Genomic DNA, 12902 nt, shown 5'->3' with positions numbered 1-12902 from the left:
GCCATGGCTGAAACCTTACCGTAGGCATATGGGAACTGAAGAATGAACTAGCAATGCCACTATTTTTTTCTGCTTTTATCGTCCTATCCTTTAATCTTAATAACAAACATTTGGTAATCCTAGGCTTTGGTGCAGCAACATGCTACTCATTGCAATCAACCTGGCACATAGCTAAACTTAAAAAATTTCTTTCAGCCACTCCAGCCTTTAGCCTGTTTCTGCTAGTCCTTGGGGATACATCAGCAGTAAATATTGCTCTTAGTTACTGAGCTCTCTAAAAAGAACTCCAGCACTGCTCTGACCTTCCCCTATATACACTGGTGACTGCTGTCTGTGCCAGAATTACCCCTAAATCACTTGCCTCTCTTGGCCCAAACCCTAATTGAGATAGATGCTGATGGCTTAAGTTTAATTCAGAAGATTGGGCTTGATGGCATAGAGCTTCATCAAATTAATTTGAAAAGCATTTTAATTCATTACCCATTCTTACTAGCCAGAATCTTTCAGTGCTGCCAAAGACATCAATTTCTATTCACCATGGCTGTTGAAACCTGGGAAGGATCAGATTCTCTGTAGCCTCTAATGGTGCAATTAAGGAAAGCTATAAGGCAGCAGTTCTTTTGAGCTCTTCAGCCTGTCATGTCTAGCAGCTGCCTAGCTCCTAAAGTGAATTGCTACCTAATTAGAAAGCAATAATGAAGAGAGACCCAATGGAGCATCCTGCAAAGACCCAAGGGAAGTCTGGCTAGCAAGTCCAAAGGAATTTTCCTGCCTTTCTCCATATGCTTCTGAGGTCCCACTCCAACAATGCAATATATCCACCAACAATCCTGATTGATTTTCCACAGTGCAGATTTACTGTACTGACTGTTCTAAACACTTGTAGGGGAAAAAAGGAGCCTGATTTCACTAGAAATCAAGAAAAGCAGTTTTAAGGTGATCAAAATATATTGCACAGATGTTTGTACACATTACTCTCAGAGGATTTCTGCACTAATTTTATCCATAACAGATGAAATTATACACTGTTTTTCTTTTTGGTAAGCACTGACAGCTTTCAGGATTTAAAAAAAAAAAAACAAACACAAACCAGCCATTTTCTTTTTCATATTACTTATACTTCTATTTAGTATTTTGATCATTAGAGACATAAAAACAAGTCGCATTTACTATCAGAAAGACAGTATTAGTCAAAAGACAAGGTATTTTTAACATTTTTATTCTTGCAGCTTGCAACTGCAAACTTCATTCTAAAACAAAACAGAAAATCTATCTTGCAATTACCACAGAGTACTAAACTTACAAGGCAACATTTTCTCAGGCAGCCTGCAAACATCCACTTCTCTTTCAAATACAGGGGTAGTTAGGTTACTTAGGTTCTCATAGATTTACACAAAATTTTTACTGTAGTCTCTGTCTCAAAAACATCCCAAACAAACTGAGTAACAGAATGAACACAAACAGGTATCAAAGACAATCATAGAATCAGAGAATATTCTGAGTTGGATTCCACTAGGATCATCAAAGCCCAACTCCTGGCCCTGCACAGGACACACCAAGAGTCACACCTTGTCAATGTGCCTGAGAGCATTGTCCAAACACTTCTTGAACTCTGTCAGGCTTGGTGCTGTGACCAGTTCCCTGGGGAGCCTGTTCCAGCCCCCAACCACCCTCTGGGTGAAGAACCTTTTCCTGATATCCGGTGTAAACCTCTCCTGACAAAGATTCATGTGATTCCCTCGGGTCCTGTCATGAGTCACCAGACTGGAGATCAGTGCCTGCCCCTCCTCTTCCCCTTGTGAGGAAGCTGCAGACTGCAATGTCTCCCCTCAGTCTCCTCCAGGCTGAACAAACCTAGTGACCTCAGCCACTCCTCATATGGCTTCTCCTCACAGGTGGCCCTCCGCACCCTTGTATTCATATTCAATGTGCCATTGACCAGGACTCCCAGGTCCATTTCTGAGGGACTGCTCTCCAGCATCTCATTCCCCAGTCTGTCCCTACATCCAGGGTTGTCCCATCCCAGGTGCAGAATCTGGCAGTGGTCTTTGTTCAACTTCATGTGGTTGGTGATTACCCATCTCTCTATTTTGTTGAGGTCTCTCTGCAGGGCCTCTCTGTCTCTGAGGGAGTCAACAGCTTCTCACAATTCTACATCATCTGTGAACTTGCTTAGTGTCCCTTCCAGTCCTGAGTCCAAGTTGTTTGTAAAGATATTGAAGAACACAAGGCCAAGGATGGAGCCCTGTGGAACCCCACTAGTGACAGGTCCCCCAGTCTGATGTCACCCCATTCACTATCACCCTTCATGCCTGACCCATCAGCCAGTTGCTCACCCATCCATGATGTGTTTATCCAACTTGTGTGCTGGACATTTTGTCCAGAAGGATCCTGTGAAAGATAGTATCAAAAGCTTTACTGAAATCCAAATATCTAATAAGTAATTGTCATATCTCCCATGAACACAGCTGCAATCTCACAGTATATGTGTAAGATTTACTTCTAATTCCCACAACCCATGAAAAAAAGACTTGGTAAATTGCCTTTGATAAAACATTTACAATCATTACCAACACTTGCCCAGTATTAGGAGAAAATAATTACCTGACGAAACATAGAGCACTCTGTTCAACACAGGGTTTACCAAACAAAATGAGGAATGAATCATAGAATTACACAATTAAATTGCTTTATCACCATGTTCAGCAGTTTTTCTCAACAATTATAGACAGCATCAGTATGAGTCATTTTATCCCAGAGAAGACTCCTGCAGAACCAGCTCAATACTCTTCTGATTGTTCTTGACGACAACACATATTAAGCCTTATATCAGAAAATTAAACGTTCTCTGCATTTGGGTCTAAAACTGTACTTTCTAGTAAATGAATGATGTTTGTACTTTGTTCTTGTAGTCCAAGATTACATCTGTATTACATCTTTACTGTAATACAGATTTTCCTCATTATACAGCATCTTTCCATTTCCAAATAAAGAAATAACATATCTATTTGTCTGCTATCAATTGCATTCTCACCATTCTGACATCACAAATCCTTTGACGAAGGGGAAAGCAGTCTAGGAACATTGTGAAAAATTGAAAAATGACGTACAGCCTCCATTTTGCATAAAACACCACATTCTGTAGTTCCAAGTTTTGACCATAAGCTTAATCCAAAGAAAAAGCTCCCTATAAACTTTAGGAGGCTGTAGATCAAGACTTGAACTGCCTAGTTGCTTGTTCTCTCCCACAGAAATTCTGTAGTTTATTGCAGCGGTCTCCAAAGCAGGCAGTGCACAGAAGGAAAAAAAATATTAGATCTTTAGTAGTGCATGTATAGAACTGATAAAGGAATAAATACACATATATTGGCACTCAAAAACTTTCCACTAATTGGGATGTGCAATAAAAAAGTTTGGAGACCATTGGCATATAGCATGACTAAAGAAAAGAAGAATCTTTCAATGTTTCAGTCCTTTCAGAGGGACTAAGAGAGGTAAAATATCTTTCTGATTCTGAGTTTGGCATATAAATTCCAATCCATCTAGGAAACAAGGGCAAGAAAGAAGAAAGGCTATTCAAGATGTTAGAAGTGTTTCCAAGGGAAAACTTCTAGTCCCACTGTGTTCAGTTCCCAACTACCAACAATTTCCACTGAATTCTGCAACACTGGATTTTCACACAGATCTTTGATAAGAGGGTACTAAGATGCATGTGGGTTTTCAGTAGGACAAAGATCTTACTGAGACTAAATACTGTAGTAGAATAGAGCATTTAATCAACTCAAAACTAACAGTAAAACAATATGACTGAAAGTATAACAAGTGCTGAAATCCATTTTTCAGCTATATTATAGCACCATTCTCTGCAGCTTCAAGAGAAAATAGGGCTACTTTTTCAGTAAAATTTTTGTTTCAAGACAAAAATTATGTACACAAAAATTTAATAAACTGTAAATAGCCTTCCTCGATCTAAATTAATTATCTACAGTTCAACAGATGCTACAGGAAAATCCTTCCTGACAATTTAGTGAAGACCTATCAGGTCATTTGCTGAACTTAGAAAGACAAGCATTGACCTAAACCAACATTTTTTCATCCATTCATCCAAAAGGCTTAAGTAATATTTCAGAATGACAAAAAAAAAAAAAAAAAGAGTAGGGATAGGTTCATCAGGAAATTAGCATCAGAGCTGGTGTAACTTTAGCATTTTTTGTGTCACAGATTTCTTGTTTTCCCCTCTTACACTACCAGCATTTCTGATAACATAAATACTAATTGATTCAAATACAAATGGAGACAGTTCTGTATACTAAGAGCTGTTCCATCAACTAAGATTTTTCTCTTTTTTTTAAGTCACAGTATTCAGTCGCCTGAATACTACTGAGGACATTAGGATGTCATATGGAAATGTATACGGCACTGAAAGATGTAGATGCTTACTACTGAGAGTTACTCCTGTTTACAACGGGCACTCTGCATCACAATGGTTTATCACAAGATAAACACAAAAGACATGCTACAGTTATAACAAAAGCTATAGGCTTAATGAAAAAAACAACAATACAAACTATTTATTCTGTGTTATCATGGCTCTGCACTGCCATCCGGTTATTGTAACATGTCACTAGACCACAGAAGAAGCAAATCACTAAGCCACCACTAGGATATCTACAAGCTACTCTGCCTTATGTAAAATAATTTTCCTTTATTTTCTCTGACAGCTAAAAACCAAAAATTGTCCCTGGTAGCTTAAACATCATTAGAAGAAGTTTCATTAACTGTTTGAAGCAATAAATATGAAGGACAGCATGGCCAAAACAGCATCAACAAATTTACTAAGCAAAAGTTGCAGTGGGGAGAAGGAACTAGATACTGGCAGCCTGCACCAGAAAAGTTAGCAAAATGGGAATCAAGGTGTGAAATATAAAATAGAAACATGAAAATACAAAATAAGAAACTACTGTGTAGTAAAGGCTGTGTAGCTAGATATGAAATAAGCACAAAGAGGCATTTGAGACTGATTTCAGGAGAGAAATAAGTAAAACCTTTATGTATGGCAGAAAAAAAAAGAAGAAAAGGCCATAAGCACATACATCAGATACCTTTTTCATTTGAATTCTGACAGTGCCATGCATTCAGGCTTACATTAGGATAAGAAAGCTGCTGACACCATAGAAACAGAACTCACAAGTCAAAACAGTGACAGTGAATGTCAATGTACTCTATTTATTTGTCTTTGCAAGAAGAAATAGACATTTACACAGAAATATACAAATTCACACTAAACATCCAGCAAACAGCAAATCACTTAAAAATAACTGAAGAGATGCTACTTACACAGAAATGTTTAAGAAATTACCAGGAAGAATTCTTTTTTTAATCATATTTTCTTCCCTCAGATTCTTTATAACATAAAGCAAACATTCCAAGCACTTGGAATTGTCTTTCCCTTCTGTAAGTGACACTGATGTGCTATAAGAGTCATTAATCATTTTGCCCCCGAAACTGCAGCTAGTTTAGCTGCTCTACCTGGTTAAAATACAGAGCCCTCACTCCCAAAATTATTGTCCTGGTTCGCAGCTTCGTGGTTCTTTTAAACCCCAAACCACTTCAGTGAGCAGTTAACTTCTGACAGCTCCCGAGCAGCAGCTGAAGGCTTCGTCGTCCTTGCTGTGCTCAAGGTCCGAGGTCTGTCTGCCAGACCAGGGGTGCTCCAAGACACGCACGGCACCGGCGGGGAAGGATGGCGCTACCACACAGGAGCGTCCCAAGGACCACAGCAGCGAGGGACTACAACTTCCACACGGGCTGGGCCTCCAAACAAGCAAAACCCCAAGAACAACCAAATCCCACCTCGTCTTTAGAAACCACTTTTAACGAAGCACCCACACGAGCAAGAGAACTTTCTTAGCACAAGTTGTTTCCCGCACAGAGTTTACGGCCGGTGCCTCGGCGACAGGGCCGCCACGCACAGGTGCCCTGCCGACCTCGACGGCCGCCCCGGCCGAGGCAGGGAAGCCTCGGGGAAAGGTCCCAGCCGGCCCCGGAGGCGGCCGCAGCAGCCCAAGTCGGGCGGTGTCTCCCGGCACGCCCACCCTCCCTCTCTCCCGGGGCTCTCACGTTTTGGATGAGGCGCTGGTGCGGCTGGAGAGCTCCTTCTTCTTGCCCCCCTTGGCGGCCATGGCCGCCGGTCGCTGCCGCCGCGTCCGCCGCGTTGCCAGGCGACCCCGAGGGCCGCGCCGCTGTCCCGGGGCCGCGGGAGGGGCCGCGCGGGCCGGTGAGGGGCGGCCCGGACACGGCCCTCGGCACCCGCTGCGTTTTCGGGGAGCCAAAGAAATGGCGTGAAGTGCCTTTGAGGGCAAGATTTTGCTTCGAAGGTAACAGATATTTTCTGCCGCAGCGTCAGGAAGATGTCCAAAGAACGCAGTTTGTCTTCTTGCCGGCGGTAATCAGTTGTGAGAAGCCGTCGACTCCGTCGAAGGCAGAGAGGCCCTGCAGAGAGACCTGGACAAGTGAAGGGAGTGGGCAATCACCACTTGTGTAAGTTTGACCGAGACCAGTGCTGGATTCTGCACCTGGGACGGAGCAACCCTGGATGTACGGACAGACTGGGAAACAGGCTGGACAGCAGCACTGCAGAAAGGGACTTGGGGGGCTTGGTCAATGGCAACTTGAATATGAGTCAGCTCTGCCCTGGCAGCCTAGAGAAATTTTAGAACTAGACTATGCAAGTCTTTATTTTCCTTTTTAATTTCAAATTGAGGCAACTAATTAATTCCTGATATGAAGCCTGTGATTACCAAAGTGAATGCAGTTCCACCAAGGTCAGATAAAATTAGCATTAATCTGCTCGTTTTTAATTCAGCAGACAGTTGACTTCAACTTAGGTTTATAAGCAGACTTTTTTCAGGTACGTTCTAGAGACTGCATTATTGCCAACAGCTCCTATTTCTAACTCTTAACCTATTTGCTGTTTCCCAGTCTGTAATGATGAAAAATCCTTGGTGAAACAGAATATACTTCTTCATTTATTCTTATTCAAGCTAAAACTTTTTCAAATATAAAAATCAATGAAAATCAATTTGTCACATCAGGGAGGGCATGAGTAGATGAAAAATAGGAAAAATATGCAGATGTTGCTACATCTAGAGGCTTATTTTAGACAAATGTCAGATGTTGATTTATATCAAGATGACAGGTGGCCAGATATACCCTCATAAATTTCAAAGTGGAGAATTCTTCTACATCTGGGCATTTCCTTCAGCATTATGTCCAACAGCATCCATTTTAAATAAGGTACTTAGGGACACTTCTCACTTGAGAGCCAAATAAACATTTCAATTTTATTTATTTCTTTCCAAACTGAACAGCTGATCTTCTCTTCATTCAATTATGCTATCAAATATTGATTAGGGCAAACAGATAAAAAATAGCAGAGACAGAGGTGAGTTCAAACACCTGGCTACACCTCTTCAATACCAGCACAGGGCTGCTCACCTCCACACCTTGCTGCATGTTGATGCCATCTCGTAGACTGGGGACAGGATTCAGTTTGTGACCCAGAATGCAGATAAAAGTACCATGGAAATTACAAACTTTCTATTTCTCCAAATCCCCTTTCCTTTCCTATACTTACTGGACAGAGAAAATAGTATGGAAAAGTATCTATTAAACATATGTATACATGTAAGAGGCACTTGTAAAAGTTTTCATAGTAGGAAAATTTCCTTGATCCCACTGCAGATGACCAATGAGGTTTGCAGCATCCCAGCAAATAAAACTTCCAGAATACATTTATGTGAAAGACAACATAAAAGTAACTGAAATTTGAGTGCCTGGATCTGTAAGCATTTTTGGGTGGTAGAGGAAGAACAGAAATCAGAAAAGCATATTTAATACAGAGCCTTTAATTCTCTGCTCTGTTAAAATGATAGTTACTACATAGGAAGTTCAGAATGGACCTGACCTTTTGCCATAAAATCCTACAACAAATTTGTTTGCTAAGAGTGATGGCATTAAAAGCATGTATCGAGGTGTTTTGTGAAGGAAAATAAAAGGGATCTCAGGTTTTACGTCCATCAAGTTACATCTTTTTATTTATGCAAGAACTTCATTTAGAATTCCATAACCTAACAGCAATGACAAGGACAGCTTGTTTGGAAAGAGAAATTAATCTGAATTTCAAACAGGGTAGTCTTCTAACTGGCAAAGAATCTGTAAGGTCACATCAGCTGTTTCACTGCCCTAATGTCTCAAGCCATGAAGTATATCTGACAGACACTGCCTGAAGGGAAGAAATTGTTAGAGTAGAGGCAGCCTGACAGAAAATGTGGAATAAACGCACAAGACAACCAAACAAGTGTTAGGAACCCATTCAGATGTCACAAAACAAATACTAAGGTAGCACGTACTGGTTAGCATTGGATGGATGACCAGGTGGTCATCATTCTTCCAAGATACCATTCAAAACACCAGCTTGTTTTTCCCTGAAAGCATCGTATCAACAGCTACAGCACATGCAAGTCACTTGTAGGAAACTAGCCTTTTCATCTTGAACATTTTGCACTTTTTTATAGCAACACACATTAGTTGGAGAGAGCAGAAAAAGAGTAAGTAGGAACAGGAACACTACCAAAACCCCTCAGGGGTCTTGGAGCTTAGACTTAACTCTCCTCTGATTTTACAGAGGGCACAAGGACTCCAGAAGAAGACAGTAAAAGTTTTTGCCTTAAGAGAGCGTGGTACAGGGGCAAACCAAAACATTCTTCCCAGAGGTGTCAAGTGACAGGATTAGAATCAATGTGAGAATTAAAATACAAGAAATTCCTCCTTAAAATAAAATTTGATTTTAATTACAGTGAAGGTGGTCAAACACTGGAACAGGTTTTCCAACAAGACTGGAGTTTTTATCAAACTGGACATGACCATGAGCAACCTGCTCAAGGTCTGAGCAGAGGTGTAGGAATACATGATCTTCAACGCCACTTCCAACCTTACCCATTTCTGTGGTTCTGGGAAGTTTTCCCTGAAAAAAGGGTTAAGGTCAAAATCAGCTAGAGGCTTCTGCAAGAGGAAATGCTGCATTTTCAAGCATGAGGTTGCAACAGTCATGAGATTAAAGGGAAATAGAATGGATTTTGATGTTGTATTTTTGAGACTTTTTTCCCCATGTCTTTTTATCAAATGATAGGAAAATCTAGGTTCTGAAATTAATGCATTTAACAGATAAGAAACCCCATTGCCCTTAACTTCCAATACTCTCTTTTATCTATTTGCTAAGTGAAAGAGTAGGTGGAAGAAATGTAAGGAAGGTACAGGTCAGTGGGAAATTGTGAACAGAGGAGGACAACAGTGCATTGGCATTTCATCAAGAGCAGGCAGTGAAGGATGAGGAAAAGCATGAAGGGGGATCAAAAAAAGAGCAATTGTGAGTGGAGAATGGTAATGCCTGAGAAAATGAAAACACTGCAGTATGTGGTAAAGCCTGTGAGGAGCAGTCTGTGCACTGAGTTGGGAACAGTCAGTCACTGAGGTGACACAGGCCAGGGAACTGAATTTGAGCAAAACCATCCTCAAATAGATGGACTGAAACCATGCACAGGCAGCTCTACTCTGTTAACATGAGGCTAGGGAGTGAAGTGGGGAAATGGATTGTGAGAGCCTTCTTGGGTAAACTGATGAAATAAGACCAGGTAGGGGGGAAAAAAAAAAAAAAAATCACAACCACCTGCATAATACAAAATAGTCTTTGCCAAGGCACAGGACTTTCTGCCCACTGCCATTTCAAAAATACCTTACGGTACCATGTCTCATCTGATCTTGTCACGGACCTGGTTTTTCCCACATTCTGGCCTCTCTTGACTTTGACATGGTGCCAGAAAGGATTCTGATGAACCCCACCTATGTTACTATTTCCACTTACCTTTTTTTTCCCAAGTTCTTTATTTGCTAGAGCGCTTTTTTATCACATTCTCATGCTATAATCTCATTTTGGAGAAACACACACCCAAAATACTCTATCAAATCTCAAGCAGCTGTTCAATTTAAATACAGCAATACCATCAAGTCCCATGGGATTGCTCAGGGCACTTATTTAGGTCAAAGTGTGAAGTGGGGACCACCACAACTTTGATCATCTCTTTACTCAAATATAGGGATAAAACAGTGTATGGCCCCAAGAGCAGGCAGCAGGGGGAAAGCAAAGCAGCTCAGAGAACCATGCAGAGCCATTACCTTTCTTTTGTAAATTTACATTTGATGATTCATAACAGGAATATCTTTCTATGTCAAAATGAAAGGCTTTCTGTGTTTGATACAGTGTGAAAACCCTGTCTGAAGTTTGGAGTTAAAGATAACTGTGATACTCTAACTACTGGAACTGTTACAAAATTGGGATATGGACAGAGGAAGTAGTATTACCTCTTTAAAAAATTCTAGATATTTGGCTAAAAGATACAATGAAATTGTGACTGTAGCCTGAGGAACAGAAGGGTATTTGCTTTTAAAATGAGAATACACAATCTTAATGTAGTGTAAACTACAGAAATGCAGAACCTATTAAATCTCTTAGCATACTGTTTTACTTCAGTATTTTGGTTTTTACCAAATGAATGTAACCTTTTTGCAGGAGATTTAAAAAGTTACATCTTCTTGTTCTAAGTAAAGACATGCTGCAGATCATAGCAAATCCTTTTTAACAGTAATTAATGTGTTTTAAGTGTGGTTGCAGTTGTATATGCAGGCTAAAAGCAAAAAGCTTTCCTATTTAAAAAATGCAAAATGTAAGATTGCTGGATAAATATGTTTTAATATAAATGTGATTAACATTCTTCATGAAAGTTAGAAACAAGACTATAGACTGATGTAAGATGTCTTCAAACTTGTTTTTCGAATCTATCAAATAAAAGCATGTCATCTTCTCTAAATAGAAAAAACAAACTACAACAGTTTACATTCTCTAACTTCTGAAACTCATAAAAAGTACATAAATTATTGCAACACTTATGCCATCATCCATATGCAAAGTGCCACCATAACCATTTGAGTTATGGTCTCATCTCATTGTGCTTAAAACAATAACCCAAGGAAACAAAATGGCATCCTGGTGGACAATCTAATGGAAAGTTCTTGCTCCTCAAACTATTAAATACTAGATGGCAGTGATTTTGGGCATCTTGTGGCAAAGTGCCATTGAAAACAGCAATTCTTTAAGTTTCAAGCAAAGTAGTTTGCCTGTGTGGTGGGTTGACCCTGGCTGGACACCAGGTACCAACCAAAGCCACTCTATCACCCCCCTCCTGAGCTGGATGGATGAGAGGAAATATAACAAAATGCTCATAGGTTGAGATAAGAACAGGCAGCAATCACTCATGAGTTACTATCATGGGTAAATAGACTTGACTGGGGTAAATTAGTTTAGTTTAATACAATCAGACTGGAGTAGGATAATGAGAAATAGAAACTAAATCTTAAAAACACTTTTTCCAACCTCTGCCTTCCTCTTGAGCTTATCTTTACTCAAAATTTTCTCTACCTCCTCCACCCAGTGGTGGAAATGGGGGTTTGCAGTCAGTTCATCACATTGCCTCTGCTGTTCCTTCCTTCTCCTCACATTTCTCCTGCTCCAGCATGGGGCCCTGCCCATTGGAGACAATCCTCTGAACTTCTCCAATGTGAGTTCTTGCCCCAGGCTCCATGAACTGCTCCAGTGTTTCCTTCCACGGGGTGCAGTCCTTCAGAACAGACAGCTCCAGCATGGATTCCCTGCCAGGGTCCCAAGGCCTGTCAGAAAACCTGCTTCAGCATGAGCCCTTCCATGGGGCCACAGGTTCTGCCAGGAGCCTGCTCCAGCATGGGCTTCCCACAGGATCACAGACTCCTTTGGGCATCCACCTGTTCTGTGGTGACATCAAGTACTGGGTCTCTAGGAATGACTTTAATAATTAATCTTTGGGGAATAGTTTTACAGAAACAAAGATTTGTTCAATCTAAGGAGACTGAACACTAGTACAACTCAACATGCCTAACACAAAGTTTAAACAAAACTCTGGAGCTTGGAATAGCTCATATTTTTCTAGTACTGCAGTTAAGATATACCAAAAAATCCTATACTGAAAAAAAAAAAAATCCACTGTTTGTGTCTGTCTTCCACATATTTTTTCCAAATCAAAGTTTTTGGGTTAATTAGGATAGGGCTTCATGACTAGTTCAACTGACCTAAAACACTTCTCCATGAACTGCAGTCCCATTTCGCTCTACCAGGGAGATGCTACCATTTCCTTCCTCAGCCAGACTTTTCTTACACTTTTCTTATTCTGACTGGATCAGCTTTCTTGATCCACCTGCTCAAACATCACAATGCTCCCTCTCCACAGAGAGGTAGTAAATGCAGTTTGTAGCTCAAAACAAGACTAGCCTATTACAGCTCACATTCTTTTCCTCAGAAAAGTGAAAGAAGATTTGAGAAAAAAAAAAGAGAAAGACCAACTTCCAGCATGCAGATAGAAAATATTCTTTTTATACTACTGGCCTCAGTAGTGACAACCTGTATCAAAACCAGTACATTCCACCAGTTTTAGAATCCTGGCCTTTCTACATTCATGCAGAGGTTTAGAAGAAGCTATGTACAGAACAAGGAAAGTGCTTAAATATAGCAGCAGTAACTCTTCTAGCAAAAATGTACAGACATCCTTGAAAATAACCTGCATAGGATTATATTACCAGTGACAGGACCCAGATGAGATTCATGCATTCAGGCATCAGAGTCACAAAGCTTGAGTTTGGTCTCCATTCTGCTCTTGAATCTAAACACAAAAACAAAAATCCACAATCCACTATAGCTGGGGAAACTGCCCATGGAGGTAAAGTAGGCATTTACATTTGTGCAGCTTTAATTAAAGCTT

At 40.5% G+C, this 12902-nt stretch overlaps 1 protein-coding gene across 1 annotated transcript in view; it reads right to left on the bottom strand.

Annotated features, from left to right (window-relative positions):
* The window catches only part of ADGB (androglobin), a 118382-nt gene extending 108399 nt beyond the window's left edge, over positions 1 to 9983 (bottom strand). The window contains exon 1 of the mRNA XM_032102143.1: positions 6121 to 9983. Within this exon, the coding sequence (XP_031958034.1) occupies positions 6121 to 6182 (62 nt within the window). The 5' untranslated portion in view covers positions 6183 to 9983. The remainder of the gene's footprint in view (positions 1 to 6120) is intronic.
* Positions 9984 to 12902: the final 2919 nt, after the last annotated feature.

This window comes from Corvus moneduloides, chromosome 3 (genome assembly GCF_009650955.1).
Source record: "Corvus moneduloides isolate bCorMon1 chromosome 3, bCorMon1.pri, whole genome shotgun sequence".
Classification (NCBI taxonomy): Eukaryota; Metazoa; Chordata; class Aves; order Passeriformes; family Corvidae; genus Corvus; species Corvus moneduloides.
This window is presented reverse-complemented; position numbering and strand designations above follow the sequence as displayed.